This window comes from Corylus avellana, chromosome ca2, assembly GCF_901000735.1.
Source record: "Corylus avellana chromosome ca2, CavTom2PMs-1.0".
Taxonomy (NCBI): Eukaryota; Viridiplantae; Streptophyta; class Magnoliopsida; order Fagales; family Betulaceae; genus Corylus; species Corylus avellana.
Window position 1 is genome coordinate 41881985 of NC_081542.1, and position 24028 is coordinate 41906012.

Here is a 24028-nt window from a genome sequence, read left to right on the forward strand (position 1 = left end):
AATCAAACCCATTTATTAAATTACTAGAAATCAATCTAGTAAGACAAGGAGAAGAAAACCATATCAAGGAACAAGCACATCTAAACTAACTTGTGAATGCCAAGTTGCCAATAATAACTAATTTTAATGCCCAATACCATCTCTTTCTTTCTTATTATAAAGGGTTTCAATTTTGGCCACAACCGTCTCTTTTTTCGAAAGATTATGAGTTGAGTTGCATATGCATGCATCCTTTATAGTGTGGACATTGCTCGACAGTTTTTGACATGACTTGCAAACTTGACACGAATACAATACAACCTGCAAATTCCGACATAAAAATGTCGGATTAAGGTTGATTTATATAGTCTTGTACCCATGTCTCGACACGACTTAAATTCAATTTGTCAACATGATTCCCTCGCTAATCTACACAACGTCATTGCTATCTCACCTCACCCCCACAAGTTCAAGGACAACAGTTGCGAAGACTATTACAGTGGGCTACCATGCATCTTTTAAAGCAGTAGCAGAATCTGTCCCTTGCATTTGTGAGTTAAGCAATTGTGCAGTCTCATCACTACCTGTTCAATAATGTTCCTTTTTTGGCTGCGTATTGGGGGCCTATACATGCTTCAAGAATCCTTTTGAGACGTGTGGATATATATATGTTCCCCCCTTTCCAGGCAACGAAGCAAATGGTGGTCATATTAGATGTTAAATGTTTTCTGTCACCCATAATAGCATATACCACCCTGCTTCATTCAACTAACCATGTTTTTATTTGACGATTAAGACCAACTTCTTTGTCCACAAGGCACCAAATAATGTTAGGTGAATTGGGAAAACTTACCTTCGCTGCAAACACAGCTTGAAAAGGGTGAGCTCATGGATTTCCTGAGGCTGAGCACTTCTGAAAATATATATATATATATATTAACCTTGATATTATATATATATATATATATATATATATATATATATAGATAATGGAAAAGTTCCAACCCAAGCAAATGGAGCACAAGTGGAGAAGAAATTCATGTAAATGGAACAAATAGAGACACATTGCTTTAGAAGGGTAGTCAATATAGCAATGATTTACACTTTTTGATAGCAACCACCAGTAAGGCACAGTTGTATGGTGCCAAATGCTGATAGGCAATAATTATTATAGTGTATGTATAGATAAACTCAACAGCAGTAGTGCATATATAGTGAAAGCCAAGCCATTGACAGAAGAGAGAGAGCCCTAATATAGAGAAGTTGTTTTGTGGGAGAGAGGTCCAAATCTCTCTTCCATAAGCTTAATTACCTCTGGTTAATAACCCTTTTCAGTTGGAGCCTTCTCTGGGAAAGTCAGATGAGCTTTTCCTACGCCTCTCATTGTGTCCAGCCAGGCGCTTGCGACAACTCCTTTTATATTCATCGAACTCTGATAGATCATGGAACCTGTAATGCAACATTTCAAAGAAACTATCATGAAGGAAAACAAACTTTGTCCTTCTACTTTCTCCATTATTAGGTGCCTTTGTCCTTCATTTTTTCTTCTTCTCATTTCCTTTGTATCTCTTTAGTGAGTTACACTAACTTCATGGCAGAAAAACTAACAAGCAAACATAGTGGCAGTAGGGTGTGTTTTGTGATCTATCTGGTATCAAACCTTGTTTAGTTTCTGTGTTGTGTTTATTTTTGCAAGGCGTGTTGATAGAAGGTTTAAGAAAATGTTTTTGTTGTGGGATAATGATGACTTTAGGATTAGAGAGTCGGAGTTTATTGGATGATATGAACCATTTCATTTTCCTTGCTGTTGAAGAGTGGATCTACTAATAGAGGTGATGTTGAGTAGATCCTTTGTGCATTTGAAGTGTTAAAAAGGAAAGCCTCATCTTTTGAAAGAAATGATGGATTTTTTAATAAAAGATGTGATATATGTGCCTAGGGTAATGAAATGAATCTTTTTTAAGCAATAGAACGTGTTAGATAGGTTAAAGGTGGGATTTTTTGGAGTTTAGGAGTTTTTCCCTAGAAACCGTTCCAACAATCCAGGTAAAGTTTGAATGATCAGACCGTTCCAATGGTCCCTGAGTCGTTCCAACGGTTCGGCTGACAAAATGCTTAGAAGTATAAGTTCTAGATTTTAGGTGAGGCTCTTGTCTAAAGTGTGACTAATAGTAAAATCTTTTGCAGACGAAGGAGCCGAAGTTTACAAGGAGTACCAAGAGGATCTGTACGACCAAGGTGAGTAAAACTTACATAGAAACTACACACCAACATTTTTAGCATGTATACTTTGATACTAACTTGCATACTCTTTATCAGCATGAAATGTTTTGTTCTAAATGTTGTGAAGTCTACATGTTGTGCAAATGAAATATCTAAGAAAATTAATGAATATTCATATGATTTTGTAAACTCATGCATCGATAGGGAAATTGTTAATATTCCTATATGACATGTCTAAGGACTACTCTCATCAAGCCTATGACTGCTAGTATCTCAATTTACAACATGTCCTCCTTTGGATGTAAAGCTCAAGCCAACACCAATGGAAAGAATTGATCCTCCAGAGTTTCAACCTCAAAGTGGCAGACATTTTTCTCCCTAATAGTGTGGTATGAAAGAATGATCTCCCATCTTTTTGATCAAGGTTCAGTAGACAATATCCTTAATATTTAAGTCTACCATAATTTTGATGAAGATAATATTTCTTGAGTCCTAGATAGGAAAGGGAACTTCGCTGTCAAATCAACTTATAATATACTAATTCAAGACAGAACCCTCCATTAAGACCCTCTTGGTTCAAAATCCTGGGACAGACTTTGGAAAGAAAGAATTCATAAGATATTGAAGTTTCTAATATGGAAGCTAGAGTGGAATTCTATCCCAGTCAAAGCAAAGCTGGGGAATGTTCTACACCTTCAAGAAGAAGATCTAAGCTGTTCTCTAGGATGCTAGGGCAAGAGTCTCCTTGTCTGTTCTTTATTTATTTTATATTTGCCCAGAAAAGAAGGGTAGGATGAGAATGGACCTTATGTACAACACTTGTACTATTTATGCCAAACTCTTTCCAAAAACATGACGAGTATAAGTTTATGCGTGTAGAGTAGGGATTGGTTTCTCCCTTGGCACTAGTCTAGCTCGGTAGCTAGACAAAAAGAACACTATTGCTAGCGACTCCATAGGTGTTGGTTTAGGCAATTGGATCATGAGAATGTAGTAATGTTAGAAGGATGACTCTTGTTCGTTCTTTGTCATCCCAAATGTGACATGACTTTTAACATCACTATGGAATTAGATAATTATTATTGAATTTTAATCTATTGGTGATTTTAAAAGTCACACCACATTTGAAATCACGCAAAGAGGACCAGAGTCTTCCTTCTAGCATTACTCATGAGAATGAAGACTCGCAATGGGTTAAGGTATTAGGAACGGCTGGTCATGAGTTATTGAGTGATTTGGAGTTAGCTAGTTTTAATTTTTTTTTTTAAGAGGAAACTTCACTTTGGCCCCCTGAACTTTCATCTGATTTTACAAACCCCCCCTGAACTTCCAAATCTCTCATTTTGGACCCCTGAACTTTCAACTACTCTCAATTAGAACCTTTCCGTTAATTTTAGCCGTTAAAAATACAAAAAAGACCAAAATGTCCTTGATTTTCATTTTTTTAAAAATAAAAAAAAAAAAACATTTTGAAAGTTGAAATTTTATACAAAAGTCAAGGGTAAGTAACGTTTAAAATCTGACGGAGGGGTCCATATTGAGAGTAATTGAAAGTTCAGGGGTCCAAAATGAGAGATTTGAAAGTTCAGAGAGGGTTTGTAAAATCGAGTGGAAGTTTAGGGAGCCAAAGTAAAGTTTTCCTTTTTTTTTATTATAAATAAATAGAGATGGGGTCCCAATAATCATCCCAATGGGTTAAGCATATCATGTGCGCAACCCATGTGGATATAACAAATTACATTTGGCATCACCCTTTTGTTAGGGATAGTATAACAACCCAAGGAAAAGCGCTAACTACATTTGAACTATCAGTCCAAAATGACTAGTCAATTTGGAACTTCCCTAGAATTCATTATAATACTCAATTTTACCTAGTAATTAGACAATGTGAAACTTAGCACTCATGACTATCTCTTATAAACCACTCACTCTATGTGGGCTACTAATCTCTTTCCAATATGGGACTTGGGTGTTACAAACCCCCTCTTAAATTCCTGACATCCTCATCAGGGCCACGTCATGCAGTGCTCCAGTACCACATGGCATGACGTTACTAGGTGACTCTAATACCATTTGTAACGACCTAGGAAAAAGCACTAGCTACATCTGCGCTATCATCCTAAAATGACTAGTCAATTTAGAGCTTCCCTATAATATATTATAAATCTCAGTTTCACCTAGTAATTAACTAGGCAATATGAGACTTAACAGTTAACACTCATAACTATCTCTTATAAACTACTCACTCTATGTGAGTTACTCATCTCTTCCTAATATGAGACTGGGGTGTTACAGATAGTGCCTTAAAACCCAATTTGTTTTGTGTGACATTTTCATTTAATAATAAATTAGAACATTGGGCGTGCGCGCGCACACACTTTTGTTAGGGATAGTGCCCTAAAACCCAATTTGTTTTAGGTGACATTTTCATTTATAAATAAAATTGTTTATTTTTCTGAGATAAATTAGAAACATTTGGCACGTGCGTGCACACCCATATACATTTGTGTGCTGTATATGTAGTCCTCAAGATACATATTGAGTATGGTTTAGGTATGTTGATGAGATTGTCACATAGATTTAAACTATAATACCTTGTGACTTATAAATCCTAGTTAATAGTCAATGATAGGATCTAGCATTCCATCTTATGAGACTATAACATATCAATCATGATTATCTATCTTGATCATGAAAGTATAAACTTCTGATTGACATATTGGTGTGATTAGAATACATTGAACTATATTGTGTAAGTTGTTATTCTATAAACTATTGTCGATTGAATAACTTAAACTCACGATTACTTATAGCATTGACCCTCAATTCTAAAATGAATGTGAACTTAAATGTAAAGTATAGCTCACTTTGATACATTCACGATTGAGACCTTGCACTGACAAAATTTTAGTGTGTTGGGTGGTCAAGTGTAGCATTATGGGAACAATATTACTCCTCAAGATGGAATCCATAATCACTTTGATTGAAATCAAAGAGATGTGAAATATCCCCGTGAGATAAATTTAATGGGAACAAGTATTTTAGTAAGAAGTTACTATAATTATATGTACTCAATGAAATATGATTTCAAAATTATGAAAATAAACAAGAGATTAAATGGGGAATCATGGATTAAGAAATAGTAAAATAAAGTGACAGTAAATTTATTTTTTAATTTAATTTCAATATGGATATTTCATGAAGCAGTTAAATGTAATTATAAGAAGTCAATAGAGCTCTTAATTAATCAAAATAAATATTATAGTGCAATTATAACTTTTTAGTAGAATAAGTTGTAATTAATGGTAAGTTGGTAAGCTAGAACAAGTCATTAGATGACAAGTGTCCTAGGTCTATTGGATCAAGTTGATAATTATCTTTAAGATTTAACTTAGGGTAAAGTCCACTTAACCCCTTCAAACTATTACCCCAATGACAATCTACCCCCCCAAATTATCAATTGCGACAATTTACCTCTCAAACTACTAAAACAATGACAATGTACTCTCCAATGATAGCAAAATGACGAAATTACCCTTAAAATGTTGAAAAATAAATAAATTTTAGTATTTTTGTTTTTATTTTAGTTAGGGTAATTCTGTCATTTTGTTAAAATTGGGAGTACATTGTCATTGTTTTGGTAATTTGGGGGGTAGACTATCATTAGGGTGGTAGTTTGAGGGGGTTAAGTAGACTTTACCCTTTAACTTAATTGCACAAGGAGTAATACTTCTAATAGGTGTGTGAACGAGTGTTAAAGGAGCCCTACCAAGCTAGGATTCACATGTCTATTTAAAGGAGCCCTATGTATGAGAACCCACACTCTTTAGTTTCAAAATCAGAATTGAGGAGAAAATCCAATAAGTCTTAAGAGCAAACCCTAGACTCTAGACCGTTCTTGAAGTTCCACTTACCGAGGTATGCAATTTCTTCAAGAATACATGTGTTGTTTTTAGGTTTTGAAAAAACTGGCGCAATGTTGATCATGGAACACGACCCGTTAGGGAATTTTCCGCTGCTTTCAATGTTCCCAACACCTCTAAACTCGCATCACTAATTTGTAACAAAATGATTGTAAACTAAATCTCTAGTACATATATAGTTAACCAATTTGTCATGATATCTTATGGTAAACAACATCTACATATGTATTGCCGAAATAGGACATTGATGAACTCAATTTGAATGGCCTGATTATGACAATCAAATTTGTCGAAGGTCCAATAGGTGTTATTACCTGAGGATAAGATTAAACTGTGGTTTGTCAACTAAACAGATCGACAAGACTTAGAAAAGTTGGCTTTGATAATAATCGAACTGATCATCAAGTGGGGTTTTTGGCGTGGTCCATTGATGGCTTTGTCCAGTACATTATCTCATACAAATTGCATGGCTTCCAGCTCACATGGATCCCATCATATATCCTGTCTTATAACTCTCATGTCTTGTCCGTCGATATATATATATACCTCAGGTTTAGAAAAGAGTTAGGGTTGGGTAAAGAGAAGAATGTACTTGTGCGCAGTTGTTTTTTGTTGACAATATTTTTATCTCATCATCTAGGTCAAAAATCTCCTACCCAATTGCTCAAATTAATGCAGTGTAGTACTTTTCACATTCATCATGGGAGAACTCATCAATGAGCTCAATATTGTGCTATGTTAATCCATTCGATCGATAAATTTAAACTAGTAGACCCAATAGGAAAAATGTTAAAAGGGTTAATTTGGTTAAACAAATAGCTTCAATTTATAAGCTTATTTCCCTGGCCTGGATCTTTAGTGAGAAAACAGTATAATTTGTAATAAAGAAGAATGGGAGAAATTGGAGCAATAGTGTGAAGAAATTAAACAAGCATATATTAATGGAAATAATTGGAAAACTAGGTTTTTTTTTTATCTAACCTGCTACATTGCTGGCAAAACCTTTTCTGGCCTCCGGCAAAATGGACAAAAGCAGCCTTAGCATGAAACTCGCAGACCTTGTGGCGGCGGTGGTAGTGCTTTGCACCGGTCAAATCAGCATTACAATTCTCCACCTGGCAAGTAGGCGGCGATGAGCCTCCACTGCCAGATGGCTTCCTGCTAGAGGAAGTTATTTCTCTCTTTTTCTTCCCATCAAGCTCTCTAAATCCTAATCCACCATCATCTTCATCCTCCTCCTCCTCTTCCTCCTCCTCCTCCTCCTCCTCCTCTTCCGTATTACTGTACTTGAAGCTCCTCTTTCCCTCGGCTTTGCTTGTTTCCATTTTGCAAAGCAAGAGCAGACAAACGAGGAGGTAGATGGAGAGCTATAGCTAGCAGTCAAGAGGGAGAAGACTAAAACCTTAATATACGGTTGGAAAAGGAGAAGAAAACACATATCAGGACCACAAGTTCCATTTTTCCCCTTGTCAGCATAAGAATAATAGTGAAGGGTAGAAAGCAAAGACGAAGATAATTGGCTCCAACACCACATAATTGATACGTCTCCACAGTAACCTCAATACCTTTACTTTATAGGGCCTGCGCTACAAAAGCTGTAATTTCCCAGTTTTATATTAAAAAATTATTTTCAAGTGGTTACAAATAGAAAGTTGTTACAAATAATATCAATAGTTATAAATAGTATCAGAGCAATTTAACAATACCATAAGTCAGAATCTTAAGTGAGAGGGTTTTTTTTGGAGTGGTTACAAAAGGGTCACTCTCACTCTAATTTGAATCTTTCTATAGAAATTTCTATGAAGATTTGAGTGTGAGTTGAGATTTGTTAAATCGCTTCAAGAAGACTAAACGTACGAAACCAAAAATCACCCAGAAAAGGTTTCTACCCCATTGATTAATGGTAGTAGTTGTTAGACTGTCTATTCTTTGGAGGGGGAGTTTTCAATATCATGTAATCCAACCATGCAGCTAGACAACCATGTTGTCATTACCAATGGGGTTTGTCTGTCATTTTACTTAACTCTAATTAAAGCAGCAGGTTTTCTGGTTGATGTGCTTATCTTTTATCATATATATATATATATATATATATGCACGTACATGGAGACTCTTTTTCTCAGTCTAAGAGTAGGCCAGCATAGTCCTTTTTTTTTTTTTTTTTTCCCGATAGAGGGGAAGAATTCTTCGTCCAAAGTGTATTATTGAGTGGTGAAAAAGGTGAGAAGTTCTTGTATATATGGTCCAATGATTTGACAAGCTCTGCCTATCTCCTTTGTACGATTGTCTACAATTGCATGTCCTTGCATCTTCTTTCTTTGTTGGTGTAGCCAACTGGTTTGCAGCAAAGTGGCCAACCATCCCACCTCCCCTACATTATATATACTACTTCTTCCATCGTCTCCTTGGACCACCCTTCATTCATTATCCTATTTATTGGTCCCATTTGTGCAAGGGCATCTTTTTAGAGATACCCTATTCGATCCACTTTCAGAGCATAAATGTATGTGAGATTTTCACATTTCTCATATATATATATAATGAATATTTTATGTTATATGTCCGTCGAGTAACGCATTCACCATCAAGAGTAATTAAAAATCTTAATAACAAATGCTAAGTAAAAGGGTTAAGTAGTTCGAAAGAGAACATATTTTTAAGGAAAAACTCCATTTAAGACTCCTGAATTATCATATATTTTGAGAAGATTCTCTCAAATTTAAAAAAATTTCAATTTTATCTCATGAACTTTTATTTTGATGCAATGTACTCCTCTCTGTCAAATTTTAAACGTTAAAAGTGATAAAATAACATTTATACCATTTTTTTTTTATAAAATTCCAAATTCACTTTTAATTTCAAATTAAATTAAAAAAAATGAAAATCAATGGATAATTTAATATTTTTATTAATTTTCGTTAGGGGTTAACGGCTAAATTTGACGAAAATGGGTCAATCAAATTGAAAGTTCATGAGGTATCAAGAGTTTTTAAAATTTAAGAAAGTTTTTAAAAATACGTGATAATTCATAAATTTAAAATAAAGTTACTCCTAATTTTAAAGTTGAGAAAGAATAGAAAAAACTAGGTGAGACTTTAAAGAGGTAATGAATTAATTAAGTATAGGTTATAAAAAATATATATATAAAATAAGATAGGGTTGAATTTTCTTCGATTCAGCTGTCTCCAGACCAAAGATGATGTCATAGATGAGGTCATACTTAAATTGAAGATGATGTCATACTTCTGTTGCCGTAATCGTGTATTCTGCTTGACACCAGTGTACTGTTCAGAAAAGCACATCACGTACGTAGCAATTAATTAATTATAGCCTTTTATGTTAATTTATTTTAAAAAAATTGCCCAACAAATTAAAGGGTTTGGGAAAAGAGACAAGATTGTGAGAATAATGGGATTTTACAAATGGATAGCTTTGGATTGATGGTCCTGGATGAACCTGACGGACAAAATAGAGACACTAAGGTGAGGGAATATCGATGCGTCTCTATCGATCCATCTGTTGTTGTTCCCTCATCAACTTATAGATGGAAAGATGGAAAGGAATATATTCTCACTTTTATAAAAATGTAGTATTATGAAAGTCTTTGATTCTATTGAAGTAATTTTTGGGGCGGCCGGACCGGAGATGGGTCAAGTGCAAAACGAGAGAAAGAGTCATTGAAAATCGTCTGTTATCGAGAGGATTGAAAAGGTTTTCGATGCTTAAGTCGGTAACAGTTTTTTAATAAAGACTAAATGGAGAGTGGGGTCACCTGCAAAACAAAAGAAATAGTCACCGTAAAACATCGGTCCCGAGGATCCAAAGAGCCTATGATGTAGCATGTGGTCCTCTCCCCACTAAAGGCTTTATTTATTTATTTTTATAATTAAGACTTTATTCTCATTTTATTTCTCTTGTATAAATAGAGTAGCTTATAATGTAAAACTGAACTCATTAAATTATTATCAAATTAAAGAATTTTCTCTCAAAACTATGTGGAGTTTGTGTTATTTTCTCAACGTGCGGGTTTGAGCTTATATTTACGCTTCTCCTTGCAGAATTAAAGATGTTGCTATTTGATTAGTTACTTTAGTCTTCCACTATGTCAGCCTCCGATGCTTAAGTCAGTAATGATTCTCCAATAAAAAAAACTTAATGGAGAGTGGGAGAAGAAAAAGTTCCCTTATCCGGAATTGTGTACCTCTTTTTATTAAAGAGCCCATAGGAATGATCCCTTTAATGCTTGTCACGTGACAGAGAGAACGTTTAGTTATTTTCTAGATAGGGAGAGAATTAATCTCCATGTAGTGAGCTTATGCAATTATTTTTCACTCATTAGACCGTTTGAGAAGTCAGGTGATTTTTTCTCGAACATATCCGAATGTCTACTTCATAAGGATAAGAATTGTGTTCAAATGCACAGCATACACTAATTGTAACTTGACTAGCTCTCTGTCATCTTGGCTCTCCAACACCCCTTTCGGGTCCTTGACTGGAAGATGGCTGACTTGATCTCTAATACCATCTCCATCATCCCTGTTGTCTCCTCCTGAAAGGCTCGAAAAGTTCCTGTTTTAGCCTGTGTGTTTTAAATTTAGGTTGTTTTCGTTTTTCTTTTTGTCTTTCTGGTTTTTTGGATTCTAGATAGCGTAACATTTTTATGTAAGTCATATATAGAAATTTTCCTAAATCATTACATTTATATTTTCCTTTTAAAATAAGAATGACTCATCCATAAAGAATACTATGGAACAGAAATTTCCCCCTCGTATGATGGCAAAAAGTAAAGTTAATTATTATTCAGGCACCCTCTCTCCTTCTCTAGAGGCATTATGGGCTTTCTTCTTTCTTTATTATTTTTCAGTTTTTCGTTAAAGGGAAAGGTGGGGTATATTTTTTGTGCTCATCTTCGTAAATTGTTTCCAAAGTGGCCTAAACCAAACCTCATTTGACTAATCTTGCCTTTGTCTCCCCCACCAACAGAGAAAGCTTGTCTTGTCTGATTTTGACAAGACAGAACTTTGCCCTTATGAAAAATGCATATGTATAGGGGCCCAAACTGTGAATTTTATGTGTTGTCTTGGCCCAATCTGGTCCTGGGCCTTCCAAATAATCTTAGCCCATTAGCCTGAATGATTAGCATGGGCCATTGGACCAAACTTGAAAATCTAGTAGGCCCAGATTGCTTGTTAAACGGGGGACCACTAACGGACTAATTCGGTGGGATGGTCCCACCGATAGGCTGACGCGGCTTGATTAATGGCTTTTGCGAGAGCGTTTTGGAATTAAAAAAGGAAAATTATTTGAGTTTGACCCTAATCAACCATGATTACAAAGCTCAAGTTTATCAATTAGTGGTCCTAAATCCAGAAATCCTGCACGTCATGATGCCTAGGGTTTGGGGTTTGGCCTCCCTCTAATACTAGTCCTTACAATATCATGACCACTTAAATTGTAAAGGGGATTTAATTTGTACAAGATTATTGGGGGATACTATAATTTTTATTAAAAATTTGTTATTACGTTAATTATTAAACAAATAAATTTGATTAAAACTATATGTCAGTTCACTACTAAAAAAATGACCTACTAGTGCATATTTTTCTTGGCGATTATATATGTAAGATGCGTGGAAAAAAAAGTGTCGGTAACAAAATAAGTGCTGGTATTTTAATATAAGCACCGACATATAAGCATGGTTGTAGCTAGGATTGTTTTCTGTAGCGGTTTCTAGGTCTACATGACACTTATCAAATCAACAATTAAATAATTAAATTTGATTGTGACTAGTTGTCATGTTAGTTTGTAAGAATGTTACGGTACATTGGCATTGTGATTTTATAGACAAAAAAATGTAATTTTAAACCAAATCACAAAAAAAAAATGAATTGTTTGGGATTGTTTTTTAATGAATTGCGATTTGAAAACGAAAAAAATCCATATTTTCAAATTGCAGAGAAAAAGATGTTTTTTTTTTTTTTAAACGCACAATTTTAAAGGCTAAATTATGATTTTGCTAAACGCTTAACTGTGTTTTTAAAAATTACGTTTCTAAATCAAACATTTTAAAATCAAATCACACTTTTTGAAATCACAAATCCAAACAAACCCTAATAATACTCTATTTTTTTAAAAAAAAAAATTAAAAAGAAAAAAAAAAAGAAAAAGAAAGAAGTAAATATATGCTCATAGAAGAGGGAAAATGAAAGTAAAGATTGTAGAAGTGTTGCTTTCTATCATTTCTGCGGTGGTGGAATAGCAACATCACTCTTGGTGTCATTATCATGATGATGAAATATTTGGTTGTTAGGTGTGTGATGCGAAGAGGCTAGTAGAAACAAGTCAAGACCTAGCACAACTTGTCGAGAGGGTAAAATATTAAACGGATTACGATGAATGATCAGAATATGACCCAAGTTGTCAAAATCAAAATTATTTTACTTGAGAAAAATAGATAAATCAAAGCTGCATGAAGTGCATGGGTGTGGCTGATAATGGTGTTGATGACCAACTTATTTGCTTGTTAGGTGCAGAAAGGGTAATTACTAAATATTAGAGGGATTAAGGTGACTAATTAAGAAGTTATTTATATATGATATCTCCAAATTGTCAAATTCAGAGAAATATAACTTATTTAAAAGGTAGATGATAATGAACCAAAGACGCCTCATATGCATGCATGCTTGTGGTTGCAAACAATACCAATCCTATGATTCTCCCTCATGACACAACACTAATTAAGAAAGATTTGCACTTGTTTTCCTAAAGGGAAATCCGGGCATGGTCCTTCTTCTTTCTTCTTTTTATTTTTTATTTTTATCATTTTGACTTTAAGACTTCGGGTTTTGATATGATAAATTTGAGATAGGAGTGGCAATTCGTATTCGCGTGTTAGATTCAGGTCATGTCAAAGCATATGTATAGAATTATATAATTTAATTATAAACCGACCAATTTAATTAAACAGATTAAACCCTTTTAATCTTAACCCTCTAATTTTATATTGGGTTCATATCGGATTCGCGAGTTATGTCAAAAATTACTAACCATTATGTCCCGTGTCGTGTTCGGTTGTATCGAGGCATAGATATATAAACTAACCCGTTTAATTAAACGGCTCAAACTCCTCATCCCTAGTCCTTTATTTTCATATTGGTTCGTATTGGAATCACAGGTCAAATAGAGAAGAGAAAATGTTATGAAAATACAATTTTTTTAAGAGAGAGAGAGAGAGAGAGAGAGAGGGGAGGGAAAAAGGCTAATTGTATTTTGATATTTTGATATCCATTAAAAAATTAAATTTGAAATCATCATTAGTCTTTTCGTAAAATTAATGAGAGGCATAATTGTAATTTCATATCCATTTATGTTATTTATTTGACAAAAATGATGACAGAGGTCTTGAATTTGGAATGGGCCAACTCACGTTTCAAATGTATAAAATTAAAAACATGGGTTTTAAAGTCAAAAATATCAAACAAACGAGAGGGTTATGTATAACCTGATTTTCCTTTTCTGAACAACTTTTCACAACTAACTTTTGAACGTAAAGCTTAGTGGTTAAAAAAAAAAAACAAAACACATAAAATATACCAACTTCCTCTATGATTTGATGGAATTATATCAAAATCACTTGAATTTTTACCCTGGGGAAAAAAATTCTTACTCACCCCAAACTACTTAACTTTTGATAAGTTTGACAAGTTTAAACACCCTTCCTAGTTCCTAAGAAAAAATTATAGGTATAGCTAGCCTTTCCACCGACTACTGATGGTTGTGTTATAGATTGCATCAGCTGTCGGCTACTAATGGTCGTGTTCTTGGGTTATGTTCATTTTATGGAACTTTACCTTTAACTGCCGTTGTTGGCAATATCAATTACTTTGATGGGTCTTGTCATTTATTTGACATATTCTCAAATGTCCCCAAGAAAGCTTTGTTGTCTTTATTTTTCATTTTTTTGCATAATTTTCCCTTTTCTCCTCCCCGCATTGAATAAAAAATAAAAAATAAAAAAATTTAAGCAGACTCGGATCACTTGCCTCCTCTCGCCCCCGGCTCGCCTACGTGTATATTTTCGAATTACACCAAACATAATAATCTATGAAAAAAACATAAAACATGAACAGTGTTAATAATCTGTTCTAAGATCCCTCCTCCTCGACTTTTGTGTTCTACTCATTTCTGACTCTTTTTCCTTCTCCTTGTGTTTCTAATTTCTATGGTGTTTTGTTTTTGTCCCCCAACCCTTTCCTTTCCAAGACTATCGAATGCAGTTGATTGGTCACGGACTTTCGGCCTCATGACTTGGGCTTCAATTCGTGGGAGCACCGTCTTGTGTGGGCCCACGTTTGACTCCTGGCCCACGTTTGTTTGATTAATTAGCACTTTGTATTTTCATTTGTTTCTAAGATTAACTACAACATTGATCCACTTCAATCATTAACTAGAACACTATTTTTATCTATGTCGTCTCATAGGATTCAATTGATTATCATAAATGTCTTTTTCTTAATTAATTTTTGTTAAAGATAACACTAAAAATTCCAATTTATCTCACAATACTGATGTGATAATTTTAATAAACTATTTGATCAATTATTATTAAAAAAATAAAAAAAATCAAAGATTAATTGAAACTGCTCTATCAGCATAGTAAGATAGTTATATGATCAAAATGGAGTAATGTTATGGACAAATTTTTTTTTCTCCCAATGCATCTAGATGGGCATTAACACCAAATTTAAGGCATTATTACTAAATTTAGGATGACCGAATCCCTTTAAGGTGATACCATCCTTAAAAGGTTAACCTTCCACCCCTAAATTTTAGTTTTGAATCCAAAAATGAGTTTTGAGGCATTAGAACCCAAATATTAGCTCATGGAAATTTAGCTAACAGGAAAAAAAAAAACAACAGAATTTTCATTTCCGCTTTTTTTTTTTTTTTTTTTAGAGGCAGACACGCGTTGGACGACGCTTGGCTGCCTCAATTTGGCAGCCGCATAGACGGACTCATAAAAATATAGTATATAATATTATTTATGATTTTATGTCGAGTAATGCTATAAACTACATTTTTATCTCATAACTATTAAATGATATTGATGTGGTAGTTTAAATCAATCCTTGAATGTTGACGAGTCTTTGTTGACAGAACAAAAATCTAAAAATTAGTTGTGTCTACCACGCTAATGTTCTGTGATAATTATGATTGTAAAATAAAAATTTGATTTTTAACAACTATCTTTGACGAACATATACATCTATGATATTTTCATTGACTTCCATAATGAAAAGTGGGAATTTGATTAATGCCATAGAGTTCAAATTTGTAGCAGAAGTTATACAATTTATTCCACTTTGATAAACTTACATTATGGTCCCTAACGATCTTTAAGAACAGTGGACATTGACTGACAGCTGGACAGAGCCTTTTCTCCACCATTTTATTTTCCTATTATTTGTTCTTCGTATTCATAATATTATATTATAATCATAAAACCTTCTTTTTTTTAAAAAAAAAAAAAAATTTAATTCAATTTATTAAACTGACATGTAATTCTTGTTGGTACAATAAATTTATCATCGACCCACTCTACTTGGAAAATAATCGTATGGCTAACTAGTAGCCTGGTACGTGACAAACATCCAAAGATCATAGGCAAGGGCTTTTCTCTAAAAAGGCATGCACCTCAAAAAAGTGTTGTAAGATATTTTCTCTCCTGTCTTGCAGGTGACCGTCGCTGGCCTGGCCGTCCAAAGAATTGCTTCAACGATTCTCACATGCATTTTTATATAATTCTATAAGGACATGTATTTTTTTTTTTTTGACATGTTCACACAAGAGTGAGAGGAGGGATTTGAACTAGTAACCTCCGCTTTATAAGATGAAGTCTCCAGCTAATTGAGCTACCACTTAGAGACATTATAAAAACATGTATTAATTTAACATACTAGATTAGAGAAATTTCCTCTCACCTATTTTTCTTATTTAAAAAAATAAAAAATAAAATACCGTAATTTTTGTTTTTTGTTTTGTTTTTTTTTAAAAAATAAAGAATTAAATTTAAACCTTAGGTTTTTATCTAATTCAAATTTAGTTCTTAGGTCTCTAATCTCAATAGTCCATAGGTTTTGCTCACATTTTAAATAGGTCTCTTTGTCACTTTTTCGTCAAAACTAATAGTGTTGTATGTCACATGTGTCTCAATTGACACATCAACATCTAATAGCAATGTTACATAATTAACCGTCAAGTTATACCAAAAAAAAAAAAAAAACAAAGCAAACAAAAGACCAAACTCTATAAACAAAAACCATATTCTTCGCCATAGTAATCTTTTGAATTTTTAGTTTAACTTTGACATTGACATTGATATTGGGTATTGACTTGATCCCTAGCGTATCAAATGAGACACGCTTGACATATGAAAAACATTAACTTTGATAGTAAAACGACAAATAGAGAGATCAATTTAAAATTTGAACAAAACTCAACGACTTTATTATTGAAATTGAAAACTCAACGTTTAAATTCAAATTATATGAGATGATAAGGGCTAAATATGAATATTTTCATATATTTTATTTTAAAAAACGTGGAAAATTCTCAAGAGTATTCCGTTTATAAATTGCTAACTATATCATAGGCTGAGTCTTCCAAGATTTGGACTCTTTCGAAAAAAGAAAAAAGAATTGTTGATGGCAAAAGCCAATTAAAATACCAAGGAATCGTCCCTCTCAACGTACATTCCGAAGGTCCCACAGGAGCGGCGCCACCTGAAAGTTCCACAAGGAAAAGTCCAAGTGTCATACCATAAATTGTTAAGGCATTAGATTCTCCAATTGAATTTTCCATTGCACCTTCTCGCACATTTCCCAGGTTTGACTCTCTTCTTATTAAGGTTCAGTGGCACCATTAATAATGCCTCGTGGATATTAAGTAATCCCCAAACCCTTTATTCCTTATCTGTCCTTAATCATTATGTCTATCTCCTATTCTTCTTACCAATAAATCATCATCCTTTGATCATACACATTTTCTTAATTAATGTCTTTTTCTTTTTAATTAAGCTGTATTTCTCTTATAATATTAATTAAATGATTTAATTAATCATTTCTTATCGACTTATTTTTTTAACATAATTGATGGTTTAATTAACATGGTTTTAAAGTAGAGCTCTTGAGTTGAACATTGTTTTCCTAATTTTACTAACATTTCAATTAAATATTTCACGGGTTCAATTTCACTTATTGAACGAAAGCTTAAGCCCATGCATGCGTAAAGAAGTGAGCCAAATTATATAAATGATTCAATTTATATTTTTTTTATTAACTTAAAATTTTAAAATAGGAAAAAAAAAAAAAAAAATCAGTTTGTGTGATTTACCTGATTTGTAATTAACTCCGTGTAATATCAAAATGAACTCAAAGGTCCATGAGATATGCCAAAAAAATAATTTAGTCCCTATAGTCAAATTTCGTTTACTGACTTAACAAATTTTGATAGCTCGAGATATTAGAGCCAATAAAATTATGATATTTGTCATATTTAAGTCAGTGTTACACTAACAGAATCTGATAAATTTGTAGACAGAATTTAACTATAGGGACTAATTTAGACGGAATTAGATATGTTAGAGCCAATAAAATTGTGATACTTGTCCTAATTTTAGGTCACAAACCCATTTCATCATCATCATCATCATCTTTGTTATTTTTCCATTAGTTTGGATTGGACCCTTTAATTATATTTATATATATAAAAAAATAAAAGGGGGGTGAGTTTAAGTTGGGTTGATTTGGCAGTACTAGCGGCCATGTTGACAGATAGTGGGGTGACGTGAAAGTAAATAGGTCCAAAATTGCAAATTCGATATCATAAAAATTAGGCTACTTGGAGAATCATGAAGGACAGCATGTGTTTCTTCCACTTGACAAATTATTTTGGTGTTTTATAACACATCACCATGTTCATATAACATCACACATAAGTACAGGAGGTACATGATAGACAAGTCGCCATAATGGAATATATGGCTTTCCAAACAATCCATCCACATTGTCCATCATGCATCATCCATTTACATTTTGACTTGTAATTATTTTACGCTTATTTTAAGTATTTAAAGTAACCTCTAATCATTTTAGCACATACCTTTTTCATTGCTACAATGAAAAATTGAACCGAAATTTCCAACTTGCCCTACTCCCTTATAATTTTTTTTTTTTTTTTTTTCCAACCAAGTTAGATAGCAATGACATGTTTAATTGGGGAGTGCTAGGGAGCTAAACAAATGAACCGAGAAAAATTTACAAACTGATGTGACAGACCGTGAGAGACAGACAAGGGAGAGAGAATTGTATTTTTTTAATTTAAAAAACCTTGCCACGTCAGTTTGAAAATTTTTCTAGATTCATTTGTTTGGCTTTCTAGTACTTCTCTGTTAATTAAATGGGTCGAGTTATAATTAATTTATATATATATATATATATACCACGCCTCCACATGTGATATTTATGGCTAACAATTTTTAACACGACTCACGTATAACCCTTTTAATTAAAAGGGTTGAATTAAAATTTACCTATATGTAGTATTATATTCATGATTCGACACAATTCAAACCCTACACATGACATTGAGGGCTGTTAATTTTTTATACGATCCATGAACTCAATATGAACTTATCGTGAAATTAACAGATAATGATTGAAAGGAAACGTATAAACATGAATTGTTATCCCTCTATATATATATATATATATATATATATAGATAGGCATTGAGAGGGCAATAATGGCAAGGGAAGAAAAAAAAAAAAAACAATACTAAATAAGAAGTGAGATCTTTGTCTGCACATTGTAACGGGGTGCATTGTGGTCAGCCTTTGATGGATACAGTTGGCTTGGATTTGATGCTTTGGTCCCCCCTTCCCCATAGGCCCCAATATCTCTCTCTCTCTTCTCAAATTACACACACTTCCCTTTAACGTGCGTGTTGGGTTTCTTTCATGTTGGCCATATTGGAATCTCTTGTCCGGTGGTGGTGGGGTGGTGACTGGTGTGGGTGGGCGTAGGACCCACCTCCACCTCCACATCTACCTCCAAAATTGACTCACTCCATTGCCTCCATCCCCCTCTCGGTTTGCTGCATCAAGACAACCATTATCACTCATGCACTCGATCTCCAAACACAATATTTATGCTTTCCATTTAAACCCTCGGCAACATTACCCAAATAACCAAAAAGTTATGCTGCTGTCCTGTTCTACATGTATCCATTCACCGCAGTTGACCAATTCTTGCATCAATTTTGAGGAGCAATTGTACCTATAATCATAACCAATTGTGGGTAATAAAGATTTTAATCTCTCAGTCTCGGAAAAGGATCGAAATGGAAAGGAACTGGTTAGACAATATAAGAGGATAAAACTGTCTCTGGGATCCTCTCCTCCCACGTTTGTTAGATGACAACATTTTCACAATGTGATCAAATGTATATCATTAAAATGGATTTGATCCGTCTTTGCTAGGGATGATAAATCGTGTTTGCATGTTGGATTCGAGCCATATCGAGATATGAGTATAAGATTATATGGGTCAATCATAACCTGACGTATTTAATTAAACGGATCTAACCCCTACATATACCCAAATTCGCTAATTTCGTATTGGATTTGTGTCGGGTATCGCATATCAAGACATGAGTATAAGACTTTATAGATAAACTCTAACTCAACCCATTTAATTAAACCACTCAAACTCTTAAATCCTAATTCACTAATTTTATATTAACTTTGTATTAGATTCATAGAGTAAGTCAAAAATTGCCAACCCTACCCTTGATCCCTCACAAAACTCGATGCTATTAGGTGGACAAGCATATCTTGGGAGGAATATGATCCAAATGGCAATAAAGTATAGGCTTTAACCTGCAAGTAACATACAGTCCACACCAGCTACAAAGAATAAGAAAATGTGCTGTTTGTAAAGGGGAAGATGGCAGTGATATTTTAGTTACCAAAGATCAAAGTTCAACAGGCAGAGGACTGCGGAAGAATAATGATGGATGTAGGGAGGAGGAGAAGATCCCTTGGGGGACTACAAAATCCGTTTGTTCCCCAACCTATGCTTTGCTTTTCCCTTTCTTTTTTCCTCAGGAGCTGAGCTGCCCACCACATGGCTCTGCTCTGCACCTCATTGCTATCTCCATTCTCTCTCTCTCTCTTTTTTTCTGACACCATTAACGGTTTCTTTTTCTTCTTTTTATTTTAATTTTCCATTTTTAACAAGCAAAACCGAGATGAAGAAGAAGAAGAAGAACAAGAGGGCTAGCTTGCAAATAAAGCGTGGTCGTCCTATGTTTGAGTCCGAGATTGATGTTGACTGCCACATGGTGCCGCCTTGTCCTTTTCGCTTGGAATTTTCACTATCCATATCACCAAAATGAAGTCACCCCTGACGTTCCACTTTCTCTACACACCTCTACTCATCATTTACGTTTAAGTATCATATATACACCATCAATGGTCCACGATCAAATGGTATATGATATAAAGTTTTAACTGTTATCATCAGTTTGACTGAATTTTTGGTTTTGCTTCCACTACCAAAAAAAAAAATCACTAATTATTTTAGTAAAAAATAGACGTTGGAGACGGGTTTTGAAGAATCAGTTGATTGAACACCGTACTCCAAGCCAATAAAACATATACCGAGAAGAACTAATACAGGTGACCTCGTTAAAATCTCTTAAGGAAGGAATCTAGTAAACTGAATGAAATCGTTTTGTACCTCTCAATAGCTTTATAGGTCTTGTTGGGTATTCCCTTACTATTGGCCAGTAATCTGACTAGGTCTTTGGTCATTAACTCTAATGAATCACTGTCTTGCTTTTTGTTATAATACGATTATGATAAGACAATCTCGTCAACATAATTGTCACTTGCTATTGTTACAAAGAAGGAAGGACATGACAAATGTATTGAAGTGAGATGTTACATGATACGTTACCGAGAAAGTGAGAAGTACTTGAGGTAGGATTTGTCGGAGGGTGTTATGCTATGATTCAATGTTAAGGAAGTAAACCGATTGCGCTACTCATTGAGAACGGTTTTTTTTAAAAAAAATTTATTTTATGTGAGGCTTAATAAGAGCACACAAAAACGAAGGGTATGGCTAGTTTGCAGTGTTGATGAGGAAATGAAGATTAGGCGTTAAAGGAGAAGGTATAAAATGATTAATATAGAGAAAAATGATGAATGAATAAAAAAAGTGGAAGTGGGATTTGCTTGGTGAGTGAGTGCATCGGGTATTGTGCTCTTAGGGATTCCCTCTATCTATCTACATCTCCATCTGTAGAAAGGAATTTTACGTAGTGAGATGTGGAATATTTGTGTAGTCTCTCATGTATTCTTCTTTCTTCCTTGAGCCTCCCAAGATTCATCTGTAATTCTTACTTTACCTCCCTGTCTTCTTCTTGGATTTCGAATGTCCTCCGTATATATATATATATATATATATTATATTCTTTTCATTATTCTAACCCCTCATTATAATAATGCTCTACCCAAATTCGATTTTGGACCAGACCCATCACGTGAAATTTGATTAAAATAAATCTTTCTTACATAATACTAATTAATTCTCTCTCTCTCTCTCCCCCCCCTCTCTCATATGCATAATATTTCAACCCAGAAGAAAGACTCACGTCGCCACCTGCTCTTTGTCTGTTTACTCTTTGTTTCAACGATTCCCTTGAGTGCAGAAAATGTTGGGTAACTGTGAGAAGATGGTGCTCATCCCTCCAACTCCAAACGAATGGTCACAGCAGGTTCCTAATTTCTCTCTCTCTCTCTCTCAATTATTACAAAAAACATGACCACGCCGTTTTTGTTGCTTTGCTTTTGGAAGAGAATATGTATTCTGTGTTGTAGTTTTTACCCTAAAACGCCACCTCAAAACTATTTCTCTCTTTTTTTTCTTTTTCTTTTTTCTTCTTCTTTTCTTCCTCCTCCTCTGCTTTATTTTTGCAGAACCAGATAGATGATCCAAACGGCTTGATGGCTTCCACGGGTAGGGTAATGGAAAAGCCAGAACAACAACAGCAACAACAGCAACAAGCTCTGAGGTGTCCGCGCTGCGATTCATCAAACACAAAGTTCTGCTACTACAACAACTACAGTTTGTCTCAGCCGAGGCATTTCTGCAAGGCCTGCAAGCGTTACTGGACAAGAGGGGGAACTCTAAGAAACGTTCCTGTAGGTGGTGGGTGCAGGAAAAACAAGCGCGTGAAGAGGCCTGCAGCACCTTCCGCCATTGATGGAGCTTCATCTTCATCAGCTCCTCCAGACGCTCCATCTCAACCGCACATGGATATATCTGGTTCCACATCAAATCATATGAGTCCTCTGTTTTATGGAGGTTCTGATATCGTGAGATCACTTCCATTTCCCAGGTTCAATATTCCCAGAGTTTCCGGTGAAACTGTTTCTGGGTATGATCTCCAACCCCAGATGAATGCTCTTGGGCTTGGATTTTCGTCTGGAATTCTGTCTAATGATGGTGGTGATCATGATTTCCGAAATGGGTTTAATCCTGCTAAGCAAATCCAAGATCTCTCCAGCTATAATTCCATCTTCGGCTCCTCTGCTAATTCTACCACCACTTCTCCAACCATGGCTTCCCTCCTAAGCTCTAGCTTTCAGCAACAGAAATTCGTCAATGGAGGCATCAAAGACATTCGACCACCCAACCATTTTCAAGGCTTTGGACCCTTTGAAGGGTTGCAAATAATGGGTAACACTGAAGCGGGGATTTCCATGAAAGAAGTGAAAGTAGAAGACAGCCAAAACCGGTCGGATTGGAATCAAATGGATCAAGTCGGGTTGTCGGATCCTACTCTCTATTGGAATGCAACAAGTATTGGTGCTTGGAATGATCCCGGAAACATCGGGTCTTCGGTCACTTCTTTGATCTAGCAAAAAACAAACGTCATTTTCTATTGTCTCTCCCTCCTTTTCAGTCATTTCTGTTGTAGTGGGTTTCAAAATCAAAATTCGAAAAAAAAAAGAAGAAAAAAAAAGAAAAGAAAGAAAAGCAAGATTTCACAAATGAAGCAACGATGGGAGGAACGGGATCGGAGCGATCATGTCAGCTGCAAAGAATCAGCCGGTTAGTTTTATTATCAAGGTTGAGACTCACCAATTGCGCTGAGAGGAACCTCGGATCCTCTTCATCTCATCGCCTGGGTATTATCAGTGTGGAAGCTAAGGTTTAATTTTCCTTTGAGAATATTGAGGATCCTTTGGAGCAACCTAGTTAATGATCAGTAAGTAGGTTTTTATTTTGTATGTATATATGCATGACCATGTCCTTTTTTTTTTTTTTGTCTCCTTAATTTCCAATGTATTGGTTACTGGGTGGGGATTGGGGGGTATATGCTGCAGTCCTCAATGAAGATCAGCTGAGGAACTAATAATTTTTTATTTAATTTTTACTATTTTCTTTCTTTCTGGGGAAGGGTTGGGTATAATGGTATAGAAAGAGAGGGAGATTTGTTATTCCAATGTGGATTTTTAGTTTATGTGGTTGGCATTGGTTACATGCTGTTTTAGTTTGGTGTCTTGATGATATGGATAAGGAACTGTGCTTTTGGAAAACAGTGCTGATATTTTTCAAACCACATTGAATACCAAACATTCCGAGTACAAAATAAGTGATGTATAGATGATGTGGAAGCCTTTGCATGTCCAACTTGTGTGGATTTGAGTTGTTAGATATGATAAAGATAAAACTTAGCAATATAGATGTAAATGAAATTATTATATACTTGGATTTACTTTGCTGTCTGTAGTACTACTGCAATTTATTCCCTAGTTTAGGTATATTCAGAAATTT

The 24028-nt window shown here is 34.6% G+C and overlaps 2 protein-coding genes across 2 annotated transcripts; one reads left to right on the plus strand and one right to left on the minus strand.

The window, feature by feature from the left end:
- Positions 1-993: 993 nt before the first annotated feature.
- Positions 994-7640, minus strand: LOC132168779 (squamosa promoter-binding-like protein 3). Its single transcript, XM_059579813.1, has 2 exons — positions 7107-7640; positions 994-1428 (listed from the first exon to the last, which is right to left on the minus strand). Exons 1-2 carry the CDS (start codon positions 7448-7450, stop codon positions 1311-1313), a joined length of 462 nt encoding a protein of 153 aa, XP_059435796.1. The 5' UTR covers positions 7451-7640; the 3' UTR covers positions 994-1310.
- Positions 7641-21620: 13980 nt separating this feature from the next.
- LOC132172608 (dof zinc finger protein DOF1.4-like) lies at positions 21621-23813 on the plus strand. The gene is made up of 2 exons (XM_059584138.1): positions 21621-21962; positions 22165-23813. The coding sequence occupies exons 1-2, from the start codon at positions 21900-21902 to the stop codon at positions 23107-23109; spliced, it is 1008 nt and encodes a 335-aa protein (XP_059440121.1). The 5' UTR covers positions 21621-21899; the 3' UTR covers positions 23110-23813.
- The last annotated feature ends 215 nt before the right edge of the window (positions 23814-24028 follow it).

Coding starts and splice junctions, on each gene's coding strand:
- LOC132168779 (XM_059579813.1), bottom strand. CDS start 7,450: ATGGAAACAAGCAAAGCCGAGGGAAAGAGGAGCTTCAAGTACAGTAAT. Junction 1,429..7,106: donor TTTTGCCAGCAATGTAGCAG/GTTAGATAAAAA, acceptor GTTGCATTACAG/GTTCCATGATCTATCAGAGT.
- LOC132172608 (XM_059584138.1), top strand. CDS start 21,900: ATGTTGGGTAACTGTGAGAAGATGGTGCTCATCCCTCCAACTCCAAAC. Junction 21,963..22,164: donor CAAACGAATGGTCACAGCAG/GTTCCTAATTTC, acceptor TTATTTTTGCAG/AACCAGATAGATGATCCAAA.